The sequence below is a fragment of the Zeus faber genome, assembly GCF_960531495.2.
Source record: "Zeus faber genome assembly, chromosome: 12".
In the NCBI taxonomy this organism is placed as follows: Eukaryota; Metazoa; Chordata; class Actinopteri; order Zeiformes; family Zeidae; genus Zeus; species Zeus faber.
The window spans coordinates 5,063,166-5,090,173 of NC_137196.1; the positions used below are offsets into that span (position 1 = coordinate 5,063,166).

The window sequence follows — 27,008 nt, forward strand, 5'->3', positions numbered from 1 at the left end:
AATATAATTGGCATACAAACAGGAAACTGTTTACAAAATCAGTTTGTATGCACATGATAGTTTGTTATATTTACAGAACCCAATATTGTCCCTACCGGAAGTATTCAATCCTATATCAAAATTTTCAATTCAATAAACTGGACTAAAACTGCGGTTTTACCACTTGGTGGGGTTGACTGGAATGCTGTAACCCAGAAACGTCCCTTAACCATCACAACAGGCAACATTAGATACCTTGGTATTGATATCTCCACTAATCTGTCAGATTTTTGACCCTTAACTTTACTCCATTGTTCAAATCCATTGAAAAAGACCTCACTCGATGGATCAACCTACCCATGTCCCAAATTGGTAGGATAGAAGCAGTGAAAGTGAATATACTACCAAAAATAGACTACATATTTCCAATGATCCCAGTCCAACGAACAGTACATTGGTTTAATACTCTAGACTCAATAATCAATATATTCTATTGGAAATACAAGAAACTGAGACTTTAACGAGCAAAACTACAGAAAAACTAAGTCTGTGGAGGCCTAGCAGCCCCAAACTTCAGATACTACTATTTTGCGAACCATCTTTAATTCATAACTAAATGGTTACAACCAGAGCAACAATTGGGCCATGGATTGTGAGACATTGAACAAACAGAATGTCAGGATTTATCAATATCTGATCTCCCATTCCTTACTGAATCAATAAAGAAACATAATTGGTTTAAAATCCCATTCATCGCAATGACTCTGTCAGCCTGGTGGAGATTCAACAAACTCAGTGGTCACAATCAATTGCCAAACAATTTCACTCCAATCTGGCACAACCTGGATTTTCTGGTTAAAAACAGACCAATAATCTTTAGGTCTTGGAAAAGACAAGGAATTATTCATCTGGAGCACATTTTTGAAAACAACTGACTTATATCCTTCCCAACCTTAACCCAAAGGTATAATATTGGTGGTCACAGTTTCCTGAAATTCCTTCAGCTACAGCAGTCTGTAAAAGTAAAAGTAAAATGAAGGAACAACATCCTACAACCACCTCAGATGATTCATATAGGTAATTTAAAAAATTATTTAAAACAGATGACACTATGTCTTTAACTATCATGGAATGGGAGAGAGACAACACAACACCTTTTCTATGACCCGATATAAGATTTTGCACAGAGCTTATATCACCTAACACAAAATGTTCAAAATGGGGTTTGTGGATAAAGACGTTTGTTTTCATTGTTCCCTTAATACCAGAGATGACTACTTTCATGCCTTCTGGTTCTGCCCACCTATCAAAACATTCTGGACGAATATCACCAAGAAGCTATTAACCCTTCTGGGTCAAAGCATTCCAGTCAGTCTGTATGTCTACTCTGTGACCTCTCCTCAGTTGACCCACCACTCAAACACCACCAACCCATTTTGATTGCCTTAACAATTACCAATAAAACAATATTACTTAGGTGGAAAAACAGAGATTATCTTACCACATCCCAATGGTTACATTTATTAATAGAATACATCTCAAAAGCTATTGGCAATATCCAAAAACAAGGTTGATAATTTAATGAAATATGGGGTACTTTTATCACTGACATAGTTCCATCCGTTAACACTTGAGTCTTCCTAAGTCCGGGCAATGTCGTGGTGTTTTGGGGAATGTGGGGGTCCCTCGGGCTGTGGGGATGACCGTGCCGCTTAGTGGCCCCCCTATCACCCAACGGGGGATGTTAGGGGGGCCGGGTGGTGGCACCCGCTCTGGCCGGTCTCCGAGGGTGGGCGGGGCGCAGGCACCCCCCTCCAGGGGCAAAAACCCACAGGGGTGTTAGGGCGGCCGGGTGGTTGCATCTCCTCTTATCCCTGGGTTGAGCTGGCTAGCGTCCGTGTGTTGGTTTGAGGCATGGTTGTGAGTTTGGGGCTCGGGTCGTGGGCGGGAGGTGCCAGATGCGGGTTTTGGGGTCTTGGCCCTGTAGTCGGGCGGGTCAGCACTGCTGGGGTCACCCACCCCAGAAGGGATGGTGGGGCTTGTGTGTCCCCGTCCTTCTGCGGGGGGTTGGCCCGTCGTGCCGGGGCTGGTTAGACATTCCGTCTGGTACTGTGACCTCGGCAGGGCCTGATCCTGGTCAGGTGTGCTCCGCGCAGGCTCCCCATGTTGTCTGCTTTGGTTGGGGGCAGACTCCTGTCGTTGCACCGGGCTGCCTGGGTACCTGTCCTCTGTCGCTCTCGGTGAGAGGCGCGCTGGTTACTGGGGGACGGGGCTGTGTATGGGGGGGCCGTTTGCCACCCTCTGTTCTGTGGTCTGCATGCGTGACGGCTGGGGGCTGGTTATGGGCCTGAAGGGGTGCGGAGGTGCCCGGTATAGCGGAGGCGCATGGCGGGCCGCTCTGCACCTGTGACTGGTCATGTGGGTTGGGTGCCTCCGGGTACAGGGAGTGGGCGTGCTGGGGCACGGTCGGGTCCGGAGGGGTTCTGTGTCGCCACTGCCCCGCCTGCTGTACCCCTGAGTTGATCTGGTTGTGCTTCGCCTATCTCTCCCGGTGCCAAAACTCATACTCAGTACAAACACCAATCAATAGACGTGGGGTTTGCCGGACAGGTGGGATGCGAGCTATGTGGATCGGGATGTGGCAGGCAGCTGCTGGGATGTGCCCATCATGCTCCTGCCCCGACGGGCTTCTCGTCCGTCCTTAATACCACTCATATTAGCTTAGAACACATACAATCACACATAAATCTTACTACGAACAACACTCCACCAGACCTGGGTCTGCAGGGCAGGAGGGGGCTGGGGAGAGTACCACCAGGCGCCTTCCGGGGTCCCTTGGGAGCCGCTTGCTGTCGTGGGTTGAGGTGCGGGGGCGGCTGTCGGCCTTTGCTCCTGTTGTGCGGCTTCTCTGTAGCGGGTGCCCCTGGTGCTGTAGGTGGTGGAGGGCCCACATATCTGGTGGCCTGCAGGCGTCAGCAAGGGAGCCTGACATCCAGATGCCCTGTGATGAGCACACTCAGCTATGTAGATGGGCGCTCGGGGTTCACGGCTGGATGGGGCATCTGGCTGGTTGTGGTGGGGCAGGCATCGCCCTTGACTGGGGCACTGTTGGGCGTGTTTGTTTTCTGCGTAATCGGGCGCAATCTGTGTCGCCGTGCCATTGTCACTTGGAGCAGGGTCTCCTTGTGCGGGTGAGGGAGGCAGAGGGATTGCGTATATCTCCTGCGATGGAGAGAGAGAGAGAGAGAGAGAGAGAGAGACAGAGAGAGAGAAAGAGGAGAGATCTGTCTGTCTCTTCTGAAAATGTGAGCACTTTCATGACGATGTGACCCAAATTAACTGGGAAAACACCATCTAATACTAAATATGTGACCCACCGCATACTTCAGGGTCATTTGGCGTCTTTCGACTTTTTTTTTTCGCATCATTTGAAAGTGGAGAATCAGAGCGTCCAAACAAGGTGTCACTTGTGCAAATCAACCAAATTTCTTTTAAGCTATGACTTGTTAATAGCAAGGGTGTGGCAAACTGTGTTTCTAAGATAATCACCTTCAAAGTTTCTCCTACACTTGGTTCATTCAGCCAGCTCCCAGAATGCAAATGGGGTTGGCAGACAAACATGGACCACATGGCTCCTTAACATCCATCTGATTGGTCCAATCACTGCTTTGTTCTTCTGTTTTGAGGGAATGTTGAACAGTGTCATCAACACACAACTATTTTTGTCTATTATTTAACAGTAAGAATATACATGTTTTATAAAAGTGGAATTATTTTGGAGATTAAAAGTACGGACAAAATAACAAAATGTAGAGTCTATCAATAATATGAGTCTCGGAAAATCTGAAATCTGAAAATCTGCCAATCACCAACCTCAATGACTTCATCACGCCATAAACCTCTTCCGTTGCAACAACAACGGGCGTATCGTCGGTCTCCTCCAAAATATTCCATTTCATCATCACATTCACGTTGAAATCCGCTGTTTGAAATGTTATGGACCATATCAGATTCAGCAGCGTGTCTTTCTCAGCGCCGTCGGAGAACTGACTCTCATCACAGAAAATGAAGTCCAGTACACGCTGCTTACACTGACTTGGATCTATCGCACTGGTCAGATTGAGGTCCACGATATGATTTAGATGTTCCTCCACCCGCTTCTCCTAATCCATAACAACACAGGGAAATCGTCCTCGTCTTGTTTACGGAAGTGACGCCAGTGACGTCAGGATTTCTTCTTTTATGGTAGACGTTGGTACATGCCCCCTCCACAACGATGTCTCCGTGTGTGTGTAAAAGTAGTACAATTTAAAGGTTGAACTCTTATCAAAACAGTTTCACATTGTGACTTCACATCACATGGAATATGGAAGAATGATCTTCACCTGGACTGACGCAATTCAGTGTCTCGGTATTAGTGAACTACGTTTCTCCATGTAATCTAACAGGAATATTTAACTCCACGGTTTAACATTTTTCTACTATTTATAAATCAAACCTGGTTTTGAAAATACATTGAGAGATAAAAAAAACCACAAAGGAACACAAATCTGTAAAAATCGTATTTTCTTTCAAGAAAGGTTTTTTCAATTTATTTGGCTGCTCCTGGCGATTTTAGAAATGCGCCAGACAGCGGGTTTTGCTGCAGTGGGTCACAAATGCTTCTGAGATGAATATCTTTATCTTATTGCAAGTTAGAAAAGGGTTGTATGGCCTAAATAAACAGAAAATAAATTTTCTTCATTCCAATAATGTTAACAGTACCGGTAACAGTAGCATCGGGGCTTATCGATACTACGGTTTTTAATAATTTACCTGCGGGGCCTGTTTAATACTGGGTCTCGGTATCCAAGCCCCTTTCCTCTGGGATGCAATTAAAAAAAGACGCCACAACATGCCACAACAGTGTATTTTTATTTTACATCTCCTTATGGAACAATATTAGTGCGTAATGGGACAATTTCTCTTTGACTCCCTTAACCACCCGCCTATTGCGATTGTTTTGAATAAAAATTGCAATTTGATTATTTTCCCAAATCGTTCAGCCCTAATTGTAAATTATAATGTGTTTTGATTATAAATAAGTTCATGAATGAATAATTAGCTGAAGTAACAGGAAATGTGTATGAATAGTAAATTGTAATTCTACTGCCGTAATTGCAAACAGGAAAAAAAAATGTAATGGCAGGGATTACGTTCTATAAAAAATATAAATCAGCTTTGTAATTAACTAATTTGTGTTATATTTTTTAAATATGCTGAAGTAATTAAGGGGGTTGTTGTGGGCATTAATGGAATTTTTTGCTTAGAGACAAGGGCAGGACGGCCATCTTTCTTGCTTTTTTAATCACATATTGTACTAAAGTAGGACAGCGTGTAGTATCCAGTACACCCTTTCGGATCAAGGACCGGGTCTTTCCTACTTAGATATATTTTTGGCTGAGGGAGTTGCTGACCTCTCTCTTTTGCTTTTGACATGCATCACGTGCAGGCTAGCGGCCACCGCAGCAATGGCCTCACCCTCACGGACCTCCCAGAACCGGCGGCGTGGAAAAAAGGACCCCGTTCGCCACAGCTTCAACCCAGAACAGCTGCACCAGGTGGACCTCTGCAACATCCTGCCACAGGTGAGAGGGTGGGGGTGCATTTTAATTTACTGTGGATTATTTTGTCAGCATATAGCGGGATTTTATGTACATCTTGCACATGTGGCATGCATACAGTATCTATGTGTATGTGTGAGACCACACCCTGTACTCCTCCCACGATCCTTGTGCGTGAACGAGATTAACATTATCATAATCACAACAAAATCGCAATCTTAAAACATAGCCTGATTCAAAATAAAGAGAACTATTCAAGTGTGTAACGATTCACTGACACAAATCGGAAGCCTGTTTAATGTTTAAAATGTGACTTCATCGATACCCGGACCCCTAGATCGATGTAAATGTACCATGAACCGTTCGATGGCCCCATTCTAAAGTCACATTTGGTTGACTGAAGCTTTGCTGCTAATTCTACTCTAGTATTGTCTGACTAACCGGATGTAGGTTGTTGGTATAAAGCCTGCCATTGGATGACTATTTCCGTCTGCATCTCCTCTCCTTCTGCTATCTGCGTGTTATCGTATTAATAGTCCCCTTCGCAACGTTGAACAACAACTCTAGCCCAGGCATCGAAGTGTGGAGACTAGATCACCAGTGATCAAGTGATTTTTGTATTTTTTACTCGTAAAAGTCGTATCACAGTCGACATACGTCTTTTTTGTTTTACTTTATGTGGCGTTCCTTTGGCGGGGACTTTGCCATTTTAATGTCAGGGCTTGCCTTCCCACGTGCCAAAGTTCCACCAAAATAAGTTCCCACCCGACACGATTTTGCAAGGGCACCGTCACTGTATCCCGGGCTTAGCGCCATCCGAGACGATTGTGATAAAAAAAAATACAAAAATACCAACAATAATACCAACAATGTGTGGCACGGTGGCGCAGTGCATTGCACTGCTGCCTCACAGCAAGAAGGTCCTGGGTTTGATTCCCGCCTGGGGCGCTGTTGGCACTGTGCTCCGGCGGGTTATCTCCCAAATAGGAGCCTTTCTGTGTGGAGTTTGCATGTTCTCCCCGTGCTCACATGGGGTTTCCTCTGTCAGTAAGGACCCCACCAAAAACATGCACCCATCATCGTCTGACCAGCGATGGACACTTATCACCTGGTCCCCGGGCGCGTCCACGTATGCTGCCCACTGCTCCTGGCTGTGCCCCCGGAGGAAGGACAAGCCAGGATGGGTCAAAAGCAGAGGATCCATTTCACCGGCCACCATCAAAAGCATATGCGTGTGTGTGTGTGCAAGCATGTGTTGTAGTGGTGTGTTGCGTGACGAATAAAGATCTGTTTCAATATACAGTAGGCGCTTTTTTCCCCTATACCAGAATGACAGTGATATGAGCCAGACCTTTCTCCAGTCCCGGAGACCTTTGTGGAGATATGTCTCTGGCTTTGCGAGACAATCTTAAGAATAAACCTAAGCTGCTTTCACACATGCACTGCAACCCTCAAATTATCCGGACATTACCTGGAGAAGCTGTATGTGTGAACGCAAATGTCCAAATCATTTGGACCAGACATTAACCAGACTTGACCCAGTGAGCACCCTTGTCAAAGTCCGGGTATGACCAATTGAGCGGTTTGTGTGAACAGAGCAGGTAATTGTCCGGAGTATTTACAGCGAGTGAGTGGGCGTGTCGCATGTTGATGACGTTTCTGTTTCTTTTACCTTTGTGTGGATCTTCGTGCACGGAGCGTAGCTACTTCGTACTCCTTTCTGCTTTCCTTTATCTTCCTTCCACTCTTTTGTTTATAATGTGTCCAAATAAATAGGCAATAGGTATCAAAGGCAAAAAAGTTACGTCGGTTGGCTGTGCTAAAACTCTGCAGTGTTAGAAATAAACTAAGGAAACTAAATAAATCTAAATCTTTCTCTAGATCTCTATTCAGCCTGAACCCTCCAGGCTACCGTTTTGGCCGTAACCTACACTGTTGAACCGACAACCAAACAACCGAACACTTCCCTCAGCGTTCTCTCTCTCTCTGACTCCGTCTCACCACACACCCCCCGCAACAGATTGTGCACGCACATTCCCTCTCGCGAGACTTGTGAACCGCCCACAGTATAACACATTATAACTGACAATTAACAATACTGCATCCAGGGTCATTACAATATTATATTATAAACCAATCAACCTCAACATTAAAAACACCAGTAATAACCATTAATACTGTATAGCCCTCGGCCCGCCAAAACAGCTCTGACCCGTCGAGGCATGGACTACACAAGACCTCTTAAGGTGTCCTGTGATATCTGGCACCAAAATCTTAGCAGCAGATCCTTTAAGTTTTGTAAGTTTCAAGTTTCATGGATCCGGCTTGTTGTTCCAGCACATCCCACAGATGCACGATCAGATCGCACCCTAACCCTGGCAATCCTCATGATGTAGAAAAAAATGTGATTCATCAGATCAGGCCATCTTCTTTCATTGCTCCAAGGTCCAGTCCTGACGCTCACATGCCCATTGTAGGTGCTTTCGGCGGTGGACAGGGGTCAGCAGGGGCACTTTGACTGGTCTGTGGCTACGCAGCCCCATACGCAGCAAGCTGTGAAGCACTGTGTGTTCTGACACCTTTCTATTATAGCAACATTAACTTTTTCAGCAATTTGTGCTACAGTAGCTCTTCTGTGGGATCGGACCAGATGGGCTAGAGTTCGCTCCCCACGCGCATTAATGTGCCCATGGGTGCCCATGACCATGACCATGACGATGGGCGCCCATGACCTTGTCGTGGGAACACCCCACAAGACCTTCCGTTTTAGAGATGCTCTGACCCAGTCGTCTAGCCATCACAATTTGGCCCTTGTCAAAGTCGCTCAGATCCTTTTGCTTGCCCATTTTTCTTAATTCAAACACATCAATTTCAAGACATGACTGTTCACTTGCTGCCTAATACTGTATATCCCACCCCTTGACAGATGCCATTGGAACAAGATGAGCAATGTTATTCACTTCACCTTTCAGTGGTTTTAATGTTGTGGCTCATAGATGTATATTACTATATCAGAATCAAAATATATTAGATATTATTATATCTAAATGCTAGGGACAGCGTGTCAGAGACATTTACCAATTAGTCATTGTTTTTTGTGATTTTTTTAAGTTTCTGATGTAGACCTATCAGCCTTTAAAACACACTGGGTATATATTGTATATGTTATATGGCTTAATTCACCACAAAATGTATCTTAAAGGAGCAATAGCCAACTTCTTTGCCTTTACTTATTATTATGAAGTCAATGTTGATTGCACAGTTTAATGGGTTTAGAATAATGACACCATCAGCATTTAGATTGGTTCCCTATAAGCCTCAATTTCATTATGCAATACGGATGGCCACCGGGTACAATGAAGGACCAATTTATGGTACAAAGGAAGTGTGTCACCCATTGCGGGTGGAGATAAAAACTGATAGTGTCCCCGAGCACGGCTAAGCACGTTTTTGTTTTTTTTTGTCACAATATATACATCTACAATGAAAACACAATAAAAAAACACACTAATGTTAGGGGTTTTGTTTGGAGAAACAGGGAACGGGAATGGGGACACAGTGGTTCAGGCAGTGGAGTGGGGATCGCAGTATTACCTGCCAGGCAGGGGCGTAGTGCCTGTTGTGTGTGTGTTTTTCTCCCATCACCAGCGGAGGCGAGACGTAACAGTGGAGGTCGGCGGCGCAGCAAACTGTATTATTATTTTTGAAAGGTTCAAATTCCAGGAAAATAAAAATCTGAGAGGGCGGTAGGAAAAATGGGGAAAAACCCTAAGAAAAATGGGAGGGTTGATGGCTACAAATTTCTAACAGAGAACTTGGCACAGAGGAAAACGTAAAGCGATCCGGTGTCGAGGGGGGAAAAGTTGTCTATTGCCCCTTTAATGTAAGATTATTCTCACGATAGGCCTTTTTGCCGCACTTAATCACTGTCCTTACAATTCCCTACACTGTCCTTTCAGCACCACAGTTGCCCGTAGCAGAGATGGATGTTCAAAATTTGTTCTTTACTATGTTTTAGGCTAAGCCTATAGCCACACCAACGTTTATTTAACAATTTTGTAACATTCAAAGCAATCACCTGTTATTGAAATAACTAAATTAGTGGTTTTAACGTGATGTCTGAAAATGAAACCATTTTGCCGAATCATTTTGCGTTCATTTGCGAATGTAGGGTAATATAAATACATTTATTAATAATGATGAATTACATATTCAGCTACAAAAACTTAAGAGAACTGTGTGGTTTTACCCGCACGTGATGGCAGTCTGACATAGGGAGATGATGCCAAAGCGACGTCTGAAATTAACCTTATTCACGGCGGCTCATATGTGCAAAATGCGTGAATTATGGTACGGGACAGGAGGAAGGTTACATCATGAGCACAAAAAAAATCTCTACGATAGGCCCGCCTCGGAATTCTTAAAGATAATTCGAAGAAACTCCTGCAGCGCACACTGCCACGTGCACCTGCATACTCTCCTAACGTTCCCATTTGGAAAACAGTACCGTTAGTTTTTGTTTTATTTTGAACATTTTTAATAGGCTATAAAGAGTAAAGTTCGAAAAATGTAGGAAAAAAAAGAACGATTTTTTACTTTTTTTAGATTTAAATGAATAGGCCTTTCTCAATCTGCGTTCTTATCTGTACTTGTGTTCTTGTGGACTTGTGAAACGTCACCAGTCGCAGCCCAAGTACTGTTCCAATTCAATGTCCACATCAAGCCAAGTCCAGTCCAAATGCCCAGATGTGGACTTGCTCCACCCATTTTATCGAGGATGCATCGGTGGTGACTTGTGTGGACTTGGGACAGCCAAGTATCCCAGAATGCATTTCGCACCAAGCAGTGATAATGGTAATGGTCCCCGGGAGTCTGTACTCCCAAGTCGAACTTTCCAAGTCTGAACTACCAAGTCCGCAAGTCCGGACTTTGCGTACTTGGTATTGAGAAACGGCTAATGTCTACATTAAACAAATGTTAAGAACTGTATCAGATTGCATCCTATTGCATTGCATCGAAACGCATCGCACCGAATCATTCTGTATTAAAAGGTATCGTCCCTGAATCGTATCATAGCCCATGTATCTAGATATGTATCGGATTGTCTTATAAAGGAGAGATGTACACCCCTAGAACTAGTGATTATTTTTCGTCAAGAAAAATTCTGTGGTGCCTGTTACACCTGCCCTGAAAGACCCAGCCCAGAGCCAACATCATCGGCGGAGGTAACCATTCCAACCATCTTCCCTGTATCTGGTCCAAAGATGCCTAATCCTGACCTGAAACCTTTTGGGTGCACCTACTGTAAATTAAATTGTTAGGTGCACCAGTGCAACCAATGTAAAAAGTTAGTCTGGAGCCCTACCTACCTGCTTTGCTGCCTGCTTTATCCACCTGTTAGGCTCTATTCTTCTATTTTATGGGGGGGATTCAAGCTCATCGCTCTGAGCAGTAGAGCCCAGATGCCCAAACTCAAAGATGCTAAATAAATTACGATTATTTTAAATTAAATCCAAGAGTCCAGAAATCCAGAATCCAGAAATGTTGTTGCGCACCTATTAGTGTAAGTATGGTAACATCTTTATTACTCATTCTATTTACTGTGGATGGATGGATTTATGGTGGATGGAAAATTATTAATAAATATTTTCTCAATCGGTGTGCTGATAATAAAACTAGTTTCTTCCATGCCCAGAGTGCAACATGATACATAGGAATTTGTCCAGGTGTTTGACTTTTCATTCAAAATAAATAAATAAATAAATGAATATAATTTCAAATAAATAAATATATATATATATATATATATATATATATATATATATATATATATATATATATAAATAGGTTTGCTTACATTTTTAATGAGGCTTCACCCACCCCCAAAATCAAAATGTAGTCAAAATGAAAGTGTATGATGGGTGGATCGTTCCAGGACTTGACTGCCACCCCGCGCTCCACCAGCGACACTGACCTGGTGACGTCCCACTGCCGCTCAACACTGGCCTCAAGCACCTCCCACTACACCATTGGCCAATCACAGGAAATTGTGGTCAGCTGGGACATCAAGGAGGAAGTGAATGCCGGGGACTGGATCGGCATGTACCTGATTGGTGAGATTTTTTGAATAAAAAAAAAAATGTAACCCCTGAAATAGTGAATAAAGAGTTGGACTTTTCCCCCAACCCATCAAATAGAGGTTACATTTACAAAATAATGGAAAGGAAATCAATTATTTTTTATTCCTTAAAGAACAAACATAAAGCTTGCTTAGCATATTTAGCAGTTTGCTGATGCCTACAGATGTAGCTGTAGCTGTCACTGTTCTCCCATAATCTGCCACTTGCATTCGTACCCCCTGTTTTGCATATTCAACTCCAATTGGGACGTTTCTCATGGAACGTGCGCACAGGCTGTTTTGGCTTGCCGGCCAGAACTCACAGATGTTGTTCACAAACCTTTCAACTGGCCATTATAGATGAGAAATGAATTGATATTCAGCTTCTGCAAGGCCTATTTCTTCTTCAATTCTTCTTCTCCAGTTGTTCTTCAATTCTTCTTTCAGAGAATTAAGAGATCGTAACAATCCGCCTTTTTTATTCTAGAGTTCATGCCAGGCGGACGTCTGAATGGTTCATTCAGGTCGCCGCTTCGTCTCATTTGCATAAAATGGAGTACACTCAACTTTTTTTGCCACTACGCTCACCCTCCCGCTGTCACATGATGACGCTAACGCTGGTGTCGCTTGACAACACTAGCTGCCATAGAGGATAAATGACTTCCTGTTGCTTTTGTCTCTTTTGTCGCCACATGTGTGAACAAGGGGTAAGCCTGCTTCACACTTAATTCAAGAAACATGAAGAACGGAGAGGCGGATTCCACACGCAGAAAGCTGTGATGTGCTGCAGTGCGGAATGTCCTCGCCTGATTGAGGCTCCGAGATGCGTTTTTGACTCGTGCCACAAGTTTTGATCCGACAATACAACCGGACGTGACGCCAGTCACCAACAATAATTTAATAATTTATAATAATTTCAAAATAATGACATTATTATGTTAACATTGGATGTCACCATATTCACCATCAATAAAATCAAACACTATATAAAGGTATTTTTAAACTCTCATTCATGAAACATGGTAAATGTCCAGCTGAGCTAACTGCCCACTATTGTTCTGAAAAAAAATTGCTCTGCCATTTTCCCTGACATATTTTTGGAAAAAACCCAGACACAGTTCATCCTGGGACTACTACGGGAGGATCCGACTGGCGTATACGATGAGGGACTGGGTGTGAATCAGGCTTCATTGTGTGCGTCAACATCTTTTGTCCCAATTGGCCAATAAAATGCATTCAAAACAACATAGTATATTTGGCTAAATTCTGCCCATTCGGAAAACCAGAGGTTTGCGTCCCCTATCGCGAAAACTTAAAGAGCTAATGCATATCCCTTTGCATCTCTCTCGGTCAGATGAAGTGTTGTCTGAAAACTTTCTGGATTACAAGAACCGTGGCGTGAATGGATCTCACAAGGGTCAGATCATCTGGAAGATTGAAGACAACTCCTACTTTGTAGAGTGTAAGTCGTTTTGACCTATGTCAAAATTTCTAAATCAGAATTTTAAACCAATGTTAGAACCGTAGTGAATGATAGAGTGCAAATTAGTCTTGGTTCCGTCAGTAAGATTGAGGTAAATTGACAAAATTTAAAGATAATGTAACTTCTTTTCTTTCCCCAGCTGAGACTAAGGTGTGTTTTAAGTACTTCCATGGATTTAGCGGTGCACTGAGAGCCACTACGTCCACCGTCACAGTCAAGAACCCTACAGCACCGGTAAGTGTGTGTGTGTGTGTGTGTGTGCGTGCGTGCGTGCGTGCGTGCGTGCGTGCGTGCGTGCGTGCGTGCGTGCTAAGCATATCATTCAATTTATCCTCACATTAATTTTTTTTTATGAAGCTAAATACGAATAGATTGTGTTGAAAGCTTTTGTGATAGTTAAATCCTTCCAACTAGAGCCAGAAAGAACACCACGGTGTTTGGCCAGGTTTTTGTTTCCATAACACCAGCCATGGTAGGTTCAGAAAATAGTGCTGAAATAACACGTGGACTCCGGAGTCAGATCAGAGTCAGTAGGAATGTAATGGTATACCCTTTTAAGGTATACCGCGGTATCAAGCAACCATGGTTCTGAACCGTAAGCCTTCCCTGTAATACCCTGCCCACGGTATAAATTAGTGTTGCAAAATTGCAGATGTAAACTTTTATTCACCTAAACTTATGTTGCCGCCACGCATTAGAAGATGGCCAAATGTGTAATAATCCCTCCAATGTGTAATTTTGCCAAGCGCCGCGTTCCTCCAGAGATGCTTAGGCCAATATTTTATACGTTGCTTACTTGCGTATTTCCACGCGCATGGAAGCAAGTGTAAACAAAGATGGCTAAATGCGGCGGTTGGCAAACTTACTCATTGGATGGATTATTACAACATTCGGCTGTCTGCTACCACGCAGGGGCAACATAAGGTGAGGTGAATTAAAGTTTACATCTTCAGTTTTGCAAATATTTCGGATTTTGATATACAGTGGGGCAAAAAAGTATTTAGTCAGCCACCAATTGTGCAAGTTCTCCCACTTAAAAAGATGAGAGAGGCCTGTAATTTTCATCATAGGTTCACTTTGACTATAAGAGACAGAATGGGGGAAAAGAATCCAGGAAATCACATTGTAGGATTTTTAATGAATTAATTGGTAAATTCCTCGGTAAAATAAGTATTTGGTCACCTACAAACAAGCAAGATTTCTGGCTTTCACAGACCTGTAACTTTTTCTTTAAGAGGCTCCTCTGTCCTCCACTCGTTACCTGTATTAATGGCACCTGTTTGAACTCGTTATCAGTATAAAAGACACCTGTCCACAACCTCAAACAGTCACACTCCAAACTCCACTATGGCCAAGACCAAAGAGCTGTCAAAGGACACCAGAAACAAAACTGTAGACCTGCACCAGGCTGGGAAGACTGAATCTGCAATAGGTAAGCAGCTTGTTGTGAAGAAATCAACTGTGGGAGCAATTATTAGAAAATGGAAGACATACAAGTCCACTGATAATCTCCCTCAATCTGGGGCTCCACGCAAGATCTCACCCCCTGGGGTCAAAATGATCACAAGAACGGTGAGCAAACATCCCAGAACCACACGGGGGGACCTAGTGAATGACCTGCAGAGAGCTGGGACCAAAGTAACAAAGGCTTCCATCAGTAACACACTACGCCGCCAGGAACTCAAATCCTGCAGTGCCAGACGTGTCCCCCTGCTTAAGCCAGTACATGTCCAGGCCCGTCTGAAGTTTGCTAGAGAGCATTTGGATGATCCAGAAGAGGATTGGGAGAATGTCATATGGTCAGATGAAACCAAAATATAACTTTTTGGTAAAAACTGAACTTGTCGTGTTTGGAGGAGAAAGAAAGCTGAGTTGCATCCAAAGAACACCATACCCACTGTGAAGCATGGGGGTGGAAACATCATGCTTTGGGGCTGTTTTTCTGCAAAGGGACCAGGACGACTGATCCGTGTAAAGGAAAGAATGAATGGAGCCATGTATCGTGAGATTTTGAGTGAAAACCTCCTTCCATCAGCAAGGGCATTGAAGATGAAACGTGGCTGGGTCTTTCAGCATGACAATGATCCCAAACACACCGCTCAGGCAACGAAGGAGTGGCTTCGTAAGAAGCATTTCAAGGTCCTGGAGTGGCCTAGCCAGTCTCCAGATCTCAACCCCATAGAAAATCTTTGGAGGGAGTTGAAAGTCCGTGTTGCCCAGCGACAGCCCCAAAACATCACTGCTCTAGAGGAGATCTGCATGGAGGAATGGGCCAAAATACCAGCAACAGTGTGTGAAAACCTTGTGAAGACTTACAGAAAATGTTTGACCTCTGTCATTGCAAACAAAGGGTATATAACAAAGTATTGAGTTGAACTTTTGTTATTGACCAAATACTTATTTTCCACATAATTTGCAAATAAATTCTTTAAAAATCAGACAGTGTGATTTTCTGGATTTTTTTTTTTTCTCATTTTGTCTCTCATAGTTGAGGTATACCTATGATGAAAATAACAGGCCTCTCTCATCTTTTTAAGTGGGAGAACTTGCACAATTGGTGGCTGACTAAATACTTTTTTACCCCACTGTATGTGACCCACCGCACCAAAACCCGCTATCTCGCGCATTTCTAAAATCGCCAGAAGCAGCCAAATAAGTTGATAAAACTTTTCTTGAGGGAAAATTCGATTTTTCCAGTTCCTTTGTGTTTTCTTTATCCCTCAACGTATTTTCAAAACCAAATTTGATTTATGAATAGTAGAAACATGTCAAGCCGCGGGGTTAAATATTCCCGTTAGATTACATGGGGAGAAACATTTCACTTACCGAGATGCTGAACAACGCCGATCGATTGTTTCCTATAAAGGAACCTTCCAGGTGAAGATCATTTCTCCATATTCCATGTGATGTGAAGTCACAATGTAAAACCGTTTTGATAGAGTTCAACCTTTTAATCGTACTACTTTTACACACACACAGAGACATCATTGTAGAGGGGGCGTGTACCAACAAGTACCATTGAAGAAGAAATACTGACGTCACTTCCGTAAACAACATGAGGCTCCTTCAGTTTCACTTGTCTGTGAAAACTTTCATCTCAGTGTTGTTATGGATTAGGAGAAGCGTGTGGCGGATTATATAAATCATATCGCAGACCTTAATCTGACCAGTGCGATAGATACAACACAGTGTTAGCAGCGTGTACTGAACTTTTCTCCGACAGCATTGCAGAGAACGACAGCGATGCTGAATCTGATATGATCACAGACTTGGAGAACATTTCAAACATCGGGGGAAACTTTGGAGGTGATTATCTCAGAAGCACAGTTTGTCACACCCTTGTCGTAAACAAGTCATAGCTTTAAAAATATTTGCTTGATTTGCACAAGTGACATTGTTTTGAAGCTCTAATTCTTCACTTTCAAATGATGCGAAAAAAGGCAAAAGCCACCAAATGTACCTAAAGTACGCGGTGGGTCACATATTTGCCGCTTATTAAGCCCCTCCGCGTCAGAGGCTTTACCATGTGTTTTTCTTTGAGATTAGATTTAGATAGATTGGTCACTGCACAGAGTACAAGTACTGAGGTAACAAAATGTGACCCACCGCAGACTTAAGGGTACATTTTGTGGCTTTTAACTTTTTTTTTCGCATTAGCGAAAGAGCTTCAAAACAAGGTGTCACAAATCAATCAAATATTTTTAAAGCTATGACTTGTTAATGACATGGGTGTGGCAAACTGTGCTTATGAAATAATCCCCCCTCAACGTTTTCCCTCACACTTGGCTTCATTCAGCAAAGCTCCCAGAATGCAAATGGTATGGAGGAGCAACAAAGCCGCATGGCTACTTGTCACATGGCAACTTGACACCCTGCTGAATGGGGACTTGAGACCCTGCTGAATGGTTCAATCGCTGCATTGTTCTTGTGTTTTGAGGGAATGTTGAACAGCATCATCGACACACAACATTTTTTGTTTTTAAAAAGGATTTTATTTAACAGTAAGAATATACAGCTTTTATAAAAGTGGTTCTTGAAAAAATTCTGTTTCATCATCACATTAAGGTTGAAATTCGTAGTTTAAAATGTTCTCCAAGTCTGGGATAATGCTGGTATCGGATTCAGCATCGCTGTCGGGGAACGGACTATCATCGTGGAAAATGAAGTTCAGTACGCGCTGCTTACACTAACTTGGATCTATCGCACTGGTCAGATTAAGGTCCGCGATATGATTAAGATCTTCCTCCACCCGCTTCTCTTAATACATAACAACACGGAGATAAATGTTTTCACAGACAAGTGAAACTGAAGGATCCTTGTGTTGTTTACAGAAGGGACGTCACTACTTCTTCGTTGGTAACCCCGTACACAATAATGTCTCTGTGTGTGTGTGTGTGCCTAAAAGTAGTACAATTTAAAGGTTGAACTCTATCAAAACCGTTTCACATTGTGACATGGAATATGGAGGAATGATCTTCACCTGGACGGTCGCTTTAAAGGGAAGTGAACTGTGGTTCCCAATGTAATCTAACAGGAATATTTAACACCACGGATTAACATTCTTCTTCTATTTATAAATCAAACTCGGTTACGTTGAGAGATTAAAAAAACCCCACAAAGGAACACTAATCTGGAAAAATCTTATTTTCCTTCTAGAAAGGTTTTTTCAACATATTTGGCTGCTCCTGGCGATTTTTTACAAATGCGCAAGATAGCGGGTTTTGCTGCGGTGGGTCACATATTTCAAAATCCGCAATGCATTTCTTTGCATTTTACCCATCCTAGTAACTGACATATCTAGGAGCAGTTGGCTGCCATATAGCGATGCCCGCGGAGCAGTTAGGGGGTTTAGTGTCTTGCTCAAGGACACATATGCACGCTACTAGGAAGAGCCGGGCATCGAACCAGCAATCTTCTGATTACTAGATTTTACTAGTGTTTTCCTTTTTACTAGTTTTTTTATATAAACTATTTATTAATTGAACATACAGAAAACAAAGGGGGAAACATTAATCCCGTGAAATAGATACCATAGCGTAGTGTGAAATTTCATACCAGTACATCCCAAACCGTCAATTTGTTTTCCACAAGTCAAAGGTGAAGTATTGTAGTATGCAAACACTGGGGACTACACTGGCAGGTGCATCCCACAATGCATTGTAGGGCTGTATCCGACTCAGAATTTTGTCAGTCTAATCAGATTTAACTGTTCAATGTGAATATTCGACTTTTCTGGGGGGGGCATTGAGGGACAAGGCATGCCTAGGGTTGGGTACTGACACCTGGGGCTAAATTATTAAAGACCATAGTATCTATAAGCTCCGATGCTAGTGGTACTCTTAACAGTAAATTATGGTATTCGAGAAATGACGAAAATTGATTTTCTATTATTTAGACTATATAACCTACTTCTAACTTCCAATAAGATTAAAATGTTTGTTTCATACAAGTTAGGAAATACACAAAAATAAATAGATCTAAGATAAAAACACAGGAATGCAAGCACGGCGCAACGCTGTCTGGAGGAGAGAAAAAACTCCACTCCAATTCTCTGAGTTAGGATTGCATTTTGCCTCAAATTCGTATTTCCAAACAGCACTCCTACTGTTTTCTTTCAATATCGGTGACGGAGACTCTGCACTTGCCATCTTTCTTGAGCTAACACCATAACAAACCAGAGCGCATGAGACAAGTGAAGACAGCGAGTGAGTGAGAGGAGGCAGGGCTATGTGGACGCTGCAGCGGTGTGTGTGTGACTCGCTGTGGGAGAGAAGAGAGAGTGAGGAAGCGCAGCTGCTACCGGTATATCGATAGTGCGGAAAATGTTATGCCGTTTCAAATATTCTGAATTGATGTGTAAAGAAATATCTGCACTAGTCTGCAGACATTTTTTCTTAATCGGCCTTGTAAGTGCAGGCATCGGTCGATGCGGATTATGTCAAAATTAGCAAATATCGGCCCGATTAATCGGCCGACCGATCAATCGGTCAACCATTAGTCCAGATGCGGAGGATTCACTCATAGAAAAATATATTTATAATTTCCCTTATTTATAATTCTTCATTGCAATGTTATCCATGTATCTGTACTCACAACTGATGATTCCACACGTGAACTTTGAGGGGGCAGCCCTACTGCATTGTATTATTTATTTTGAGAATTGCTTCATTGGACCCACAGATATCTACTTGATATAACAATTTTAAATTATTGACTAGTGGCTATTTGTCTGCCTGACTGGTTGGTTGATTGGCTTTTTGCTTGCTTGCTTGCTTGCAGGGTTGGTTGCTTGATTGCTTGCTTTCATGGTTGGTTGCTTGCTTGCTTGCTTCCATGGTTGATTGAGGAATACAACATGCATTTTGTATTTTTTATATCATAAGCTATATTTTGATTTTATGTTATCAATTAATCAACGATTGTTTGTTGAGGTTAAGTATCGATTAAGGAAATTCCTTTAAATCTGCATCCCTTCACATACCCCAGTCATTTTGTGTCAAAATGACTGGACTTGCCTTGAAATGGGATTCCACTATCCATGCATTTGGGAACTGCAGAAATTCTGTGTAATAGGCTTACTCCCTCTGCTATTTCCAGGAAAACAGGCTGATTGGTAGAGTTGGACCAGTCATCCAATTTTTGCTGCCAATCGATTGTCACCCAATAATCAAACCGATTGGCATCATCGTCTCGTCTTGGTTGGGGAGGGGAGAGCATAAGTACAATATGCAATGCGATGCAAGGGTGCAGGACACCAACACACCAACTTGGGACTCCTAAATCGCCGCCTTCTACTCAATCCTGTCCAGCATCAGTGTCCGGAGCTCCGCAGTGTTGCTGGCCCCGCCGCAGTGTCCGGCAGACGCGTACGGGTGCCCGCAACTGTGTTGCTCCTGGGGACTCCCGCCCCTGGAAGTTTTTGTGTTCCGGGTGTAGCAATCCATAGTGTCGATTCGAGGCTAGGTACAGGCAAGGGTTGCCACTCATCTCGCTCAGCCTGTGACCCAAGGCAGGGGGGCTAAGGGGGTACTCTCACTTGCCCAAGGTGGACCCCCAGACTAGTGGAGGGAAGGAGTTGTCTTATTTCTCTGTTCTAGTTCAGCTCCTGCCAAACTAGCCAATATCATTAACACTTATTTCTTTAAACAGAACAAAGTTTAAACATTTTCAAATGTTTTGGAATCAATCAAAAAAAAGTTTATTTTTACAGTGCTAAACAAAGTAGGCAATGGCTTGGGTAGAATTACGATTAAATCGTCAAGTGGCGATCAACTCCATCGATCGCAATTGACATTGATGAAAAACTTTTTTTTATTTTTATTTTTTATCATGAGCACCCACGATGGTATGCATGAGGATACTTTGACTTAGACTTTGTCGCAGTTCTGTGCCAAGAAGACGAGCATGTTCACCTTCTCTGGTTTGAGGCACGGGCGGGCGATATGACTACGTTTCTACTGCTGGACATGTAGAAGCCTGTTTGGATTCATTATTATTATACATATTACTATTATTATTAGTGGCCTAGTTGTTGTTTTAATTGCCATTAGGCTATTATTACACTATTATTATTACGCTGTTATTATTTGGACATACAATGAAGGTGATCTAAACAACGCATGTCCTGTGGATGGATGGATGGATGGACGGACAGACGGGCGGGGGGGCGATATTCGATACTAATGAACATATCGCATATGGTGGCAAATATAGGGTAAGGGTTGGTTGGCAAATACAGCACAGTCATAGCAGCATATAGGAGCAGCAAACAGCCTCTGGCTTGTTTGATGGATGGAATTCCTCTTCCAGGTGTTGAAGCAGTCGTCTACTGAAGAGGCGCCTCAGTCCCTGGCCGCCAGAAGACTCATCAGCTTCTGCCTGTCAGGCAAGTACACAAACACAACACAACCCGTATTCGTTTACCTGAATGTGCCCGGATACATACATACTGTTACCCACACACACAGTTCTGCCACATTGCCACATTAAAACGTATCTAGTGTGGAATAATGTTTTCCATCTTTCCGAGGTTCACACAGGGTCTTAAGTGCGTATAGTATTTAAGATTTAAGATTGAAAATTCTGTACATACCACAGTCAAAAAAGACCTTTCAATAGATAATTCCATTTTGTCCAGTTGATTGATTTTGCTATCTCTAGCTCATTTTGTTAAGTAATAAAAACAAAAATATAAAAAGTTGGCATTATGCAATAAAACAAAGATTTAACTGAAAAATATGAAGAAAATTAGCAATATACAGTACAATAAACCTAAAACTAACTGGAAAAAAAGAAGAAAATTGCAGTATACAATAAACCTAAAACTCACTGAAAAATAGAAAAAAATGGCAATATTCAATAAACCTAAAACCAAGTGAAAAATAGAAAAAAATTGCCAATATACAGTAAACATAAAACTAAGTGAAAAATGATAAAAATTTGGCAACATACGATAAATGTAAAAAATAAACAATACACCTTTGTATGAAGAATTAACACTCAAGTTTGCCTTTGTGTGGAGCCTTATTAACAGATAATTTGTGCTGGTCCTTACAATTGAATGTCCCTAGAAAAAATGTATACAAGAAAAAGTTATACAACATTTATTCACCGTCTCCTCCCCAGACTTCCATGCGGCTGGCTTGAAGAAGGGGATGTTCTTCAACCCAGACCCCTACTTGAAGATCTCTATCCAGCCAGGGAAACACAGCATCTTCCCGTCACTTCCCCACCACGGTCAGGAGAAACGCTCGGCCATCGTCTACAACACTGTCAACCCTCAGTGGAGCAGAGAGGTGAACATACACACACACACACACACACACACACACACACACACACACACACACAAACACACACACGTATGCAAATATTACAAATCTTTGGTCATTTGGTCCTATTATGGAGCTGAAACGCCCTTACATCTAATGAAATCCATTTGGCTCTGCCAATAAAATGAAAATACTTAAAGATGACCTCAAGCTGAATTGTGTTTTTGAGATATTTAATTTAATTTAGTTTTTCTATGACTTCCCGCTGCAGCACCTTTTTCCACAGTGGCCACTCTACACGTTTGACAAATAATAGAGTTAAGCTTCAAAAGGATCTAAATTTCAAGCTCTTGTAAAAATTGTACTTGGTAAAAAAGTGAAGCATGAATATCTTTCTATGGAATTTCAATGTAAAAGTATAGGTTTTCTCTGTGACGTTTTAACGACTTTATCGCGATGGAACGGCTGGCTTACATTCTCACTTTTTCCCCTCTTTGCCTCTCTATGTGTTCTATCACTCTTCCATTGTCTGTCTCTCCAGCGCTTCAACTTTGTCTCGCTGCCAACGGATGTGCTGCAAATCGAAGTGAAGGATAAATTTGCCAAAAGCAGACCAATTATCAAGCGCTTCCTGGGCAAGCTGTCCATGCCGGTCCAGAGGCTCCTGGAGAAACATGCAATTGGGTAAGAGACCGCAGTGGATCCTTGTTAATCCCCACCTACCATCTTGACTTGAAATACGCTTCAAAAGTTAACTTGATCGAAACTCGAAATTTTGGTTTGCTCTTCAGTGACCGGGTGGTGAGCTACTCCCTGGGTCGCCGGCTGCCTGCGGAGCATGTCACTGGTCAGCTGCAGTTCCGCTTTGAGATCACGTCCTCAATACACCCAGGTTTGTACGTGCAGAGTTTGCATGTAGGATAGTTGTCTTAAAGGCGTGTTTGGGCCTTGGGGATAATCTGGAAGATTCTTCTAAAACAGTGGTGTTCAACTGGGAAGGTACTGCATGGAGTCCGCCAATTTTGATTTTGTGTCAAAATTATTTCTGTGGAAAATATAAAAATGTATTTTAGACAAAACAATTATATTGCGTAAACTCCAACCATTAACGCTAGAACAGCAGCATTTTTTAAAATTTCAGTTATCAGCTTAAAGTGATCCGATTTGCAGCTTCTGACATTATGGTGTGTTGAAAAACCTCTTATTTTTGAGTAACGCTCAAAAACCTCTTTGATTTTCAGTACCATAATGTGTCTCTGACAGGCATAACTGATACATGGCTGAACTTCAATAAAAACACTTGGTAAATGGTTTGTAATTGTATTGATATTGAACAGCATGTAAAACCCTATTTCATATTCTTGGAAACTTTATTTTATTCACGAAAACAGAAAAGGTGGATTTTACTGTTTTTTCTACACATAGGTTATTTAAGACAGGTCTAGATAAACGACTCCTGTACTTACAGTAGTCAAGCCGGGACTACGTCAGGAAGTCAGATGAAAAGCATTTCAAACCCTTTTGTGAAACCTTTATTCTATTTGTGAAAACAAGAAAAAGGTGGATTTCACTGTATTTTTTCCACACAGACTAACGGAACTCTACTAATGGAACTAAACTAACAGAAATTATTCTACATCTAAAATAAAAACACAGGAACCCTAAGCATCATAACTGAGAAGATAAATTGATTAATAAGGCATTATAAATATGTTATTATAGGCCATGTAAATGTGTTATTAAATGAACACATTTCATAAATTGTATTTCTTTTTTTTTTTTTTGAGGGTCCCTGCTCTGTTTCTTTATCTATCATGGGTCCTTGGGCTGAAAAAGGTTGAAGACCCTCGTTCTAAAACAGTCCACAAATCGCTGCATTTGTAAAATAAGGAAAGACGTCTTCTTTCATAGTGAAGGTTATCGAAAGGCTGCTGTTTATGAAAAGTTATGTTCTCTATGAAGATTCTCTGTATTCTATGAAGAATCATTTGTCAATTTATCTTTATCTTAATTTATCCTGAGAAAAAAAACATATATACAGAAAAAAGTACACATCTCAACTCAAGATTTCAAAGTACAGCAATTATTAGTCCAACTTCGAATGTACAGTGAAATTTTAACTTAACGAGGAAGCCACAATTACTGTAAACGTTCACTACGTTTACAATGTCTACATTACACCGGACACAGTCCGACACAGCCTTGGGCCATGGCTAATGCTGTACTTGCTCAATGAATGATTAACTAACTTGGTTACTGTGGAGAGTGTCAGATTACTCTATTATAAATCTCCTGCGCCATCGGACAGGAGGATAATTTTCAGAAGCTTATACAGCAAAGTCATTTCTCAGCGCTGACATGCTGCCATATAAATCAGAGGCAGGTCTACACGCAGGTATGCCCAACACACACACACGTAGTTCAACACACGCAGGTGCCATTCTATGCCTCTCCCTATGTTTTGCTTCTCGCTCGCAGCTGCCTGTACAACTCTCGGTAGTTCAATTTGGGCGTAAGGACTTACATCGTGTATGGCAGCTAATATCTGCAGGTGTGAAATAATATAATAATAAATCATATGGCTCTCAGGACATATGACAGAAATCTGACGCCTTAGTAGATTTTCGTATATGTGACACACCACAGCAAAATCTGCCATCTCTTACATTTCTAAAATCGCCATGAGCAGCCAAATAAGTTGAAAAATACCTTTCTTCAAGGAAAAGGAGATTTTTCCAGATTCGTGTTCCATTGTGTTTCTCTCAATGTATTTTCAAAACTGAGTTTGGTTTATAAATAGTAGAAAGATGTTAAACCGTGGAGTTAAATATTCCCATTAGATTACATGGGGAAACGCAGTTCACTTACCGATACGCGGAACAGCGCTGAATAACACCGATCGATCGTTTCCTTTAAAGCGAGCGTCCAGGTGAAGATCATTCATCCATATTCCATGTGATATGAAGTCACAATGTGAAACCGTTTTGATAGAATTCAACCTTTATATCGTACTACTTTTACACACACGGAGCCACTGTTGTGAAACGAAGAAGAAGAAATACCCTTTGCATCACGCACCTACGTCACCTCCGTTAACAGACAGTTAAAGCGCAGCACGGGGGTGCTTCGGTCTCACTTGTCTGTGAAAACTTTCTTCTCTGTATCGTTATGGATTAGAAGAAGCGGGTGGAGGAAGCTCTGAATCATATTTCGGACCTTAATCTGACCAGTGCGATAGATCCAAGTCAGTGTTAGCAGCGCGTACTGGACTTCATTTTCCGCAATGAGAGTCAGTTCTGACGGCGACGCGGAGAATGACAGCAACGCTGAATCTGATATTACTCCAGACTTGGAGAACATTTCAAACAGCGGATTACAAACTTAATGTGACAATGAAACTGAATATTTTCAAGAACCACTGGTTGAGACCGACAATACGTCCGTTGTAACAATGGAAGAAGTTGATGACGTGATGAGGTCTGTTGAGGTTGGTGACAGATTTTCAGATTTTAGATTTTCTGAGACTCATAATATTGATAGACTCTGCATTTTTGTTGTGTTGTCCATACTTTTAAACTCCAAAATAATTCCACTTTTATAAAACATGTATATTCTTACTGTTAAATAAAAGCTTTTTTTTTTAAACAAAATTAGTTGTAATGTTTAGCTTTTCGTGATTGGCCCATTCAACAGTATGTTAAGTAGCCATGAGGCTTTGTTTGTCCGCCAACCGCATTTGCATTCTGGGAGCTGGCTGAATGAACCTGGTGTGGGTCAAATTTTGAAGGTGATTATCTCAGAAACACAGTTTGCCACGCCCTTGTCATTAACAAGTCATAGCTCAAGCAAAATTTTTGCTTGATTTGACAAGTGACACCTTGTTTGGAAGCTCTGATTCTTCACTTTCAAATTATGCGAAAAAGAAAAAAAACTCGAAAGCTCCCAAATGACCCTAAGTACCCAGTGGGTCACATATGTTTGTGATTCCCCACGCAACTGATACGGATAACTTGCCCTCAAATTGATGGACCCCCAATTTTCATTCCTACAGTTCCCATACGGATTGTTTAATGATGGGTTGTGTTGGCGTCAGCATCAGGCAGCAGCATTATTTGTGCTACTACTAACCGATACTCCCAATTTTGGGATGCCCACTTATTGAAAGTCAATATTTTCACCACAACCAATTCTTCCCTCTTGCTCTCGCTTAGATGATGAAGACACATCCCTCAGTTCGGAGTGTTCACCAGCCCCCTGCACAGCCAGCCAGGCGTCTGGCCGGTCTTCGCAGCCCACAGGCTCGCCCAGTGGGGGCAATCACAGCCCTCAGTCCCGGGACTGTGGAGAGGGGACTTCCTCCATCCAAAGTCGAAGGCTCTCTCAAAACAGCGGGCTGGGGATTCCCGAACTCACCGGCAACGGCGAAGCCGAGTCGGTGTGTTCCAGTGAATTGGGGGCCAATGGGGTCAATGAAGGGCCAGAGGAGAGCAACCAGGAGAATTGGGAGACCAAGCTCGGGCTCGGGAAACTGAACGGCCTCACGGCCCCTGAGTTCTTACCCACGGTGCAGGAGTCAAGCGAGGAGAGAAGCCAGCTCACGCCGTCCACCCCGCAGCTCTTTGGCCAGGACGTGATGGCGAGAGCACTGGAGCAAAGGGAAGAAGGGATGGCGGGAGGGAAGGAGGAAGAGGGGGAAGACACAGTGCCCGCCACAGCCAGAGCCAACGGACTTCGGGAGAGGGAGGAGGAGGAGGAGGAGATGATGAGGAGGAGGACATCACGTCGGGACGTCAAAGAGGAGGAGACCAGGAGGGAACGGTCCGATGCAGAGGAGAGTGCGGAGCGGTCGAGGGCGGATGAGGCGAGGGAAGAGGAGGAGGAGGAGGAAGAGATGGACGGGGAGGGTTGCTCGGTGACAATCAGGACGACGCCCAGGAGAAAGAACAGGCCGTGCTCCCTGCCGGTGTCCAAACTGGAGACTGTAATCGCATCGGCCTGCGGAGAGCCCGAGACGCCAAGGTAAAAAGGGGTCCGATGGGAGAAAACAAAATCTC

At 42.7% G+C, this 27,008-nt stretch overlaps 1 protein-coding gene across 1 annotated transcript in view; it reads left to right on the plus strand.

Moving 5' to 3' along the window:
* Positions 1–5,489: 5,489 nt before the first annotated feature.
* Positions 5,490–27,008, plus strand: part of hecw1b (HECT, C2 and WW domain containing E3 ubiquitin protein ligase 1b) — a gene marked incomplete at both ends in the record, with an annotated part of 53,429 nt that continues 31,910 nt past the window's right edge. The window contains 9 exons of the mRNA XM_080011224.1: positions 5,490–5,606; positions 11,518–11,695; positions 13,055–13,162; positions 13,323–13,417; positions 20,993–21,068; positions 21,809–21,978; positions 22,496–22,638; positions 22,746–22,846; positions 26,166–26,973. Of these exons, the coding sequence (XP_079867350.1) occupies positions 5,490–5,606; positions 11,518–11,695; positions 13,055–13,162; positions 13,323–13,417; positions 20,993–21,068; positions 21,809–21,978; positions 22,496–22,638; positions 22,746–22,846; positions 26,166–26,973 (1,796 nt within the window). The remainder of the gene's footprint in view (positions 5,607–11,517; positions 11,696–13,054; positions 13,163–13,322; positions 13,418–20,992; positions 21,069–21,808; positions 21,979–22,495; positions 22,639–22,745; positions 22,847–26,165; positions 26,974–27,008) is intronic.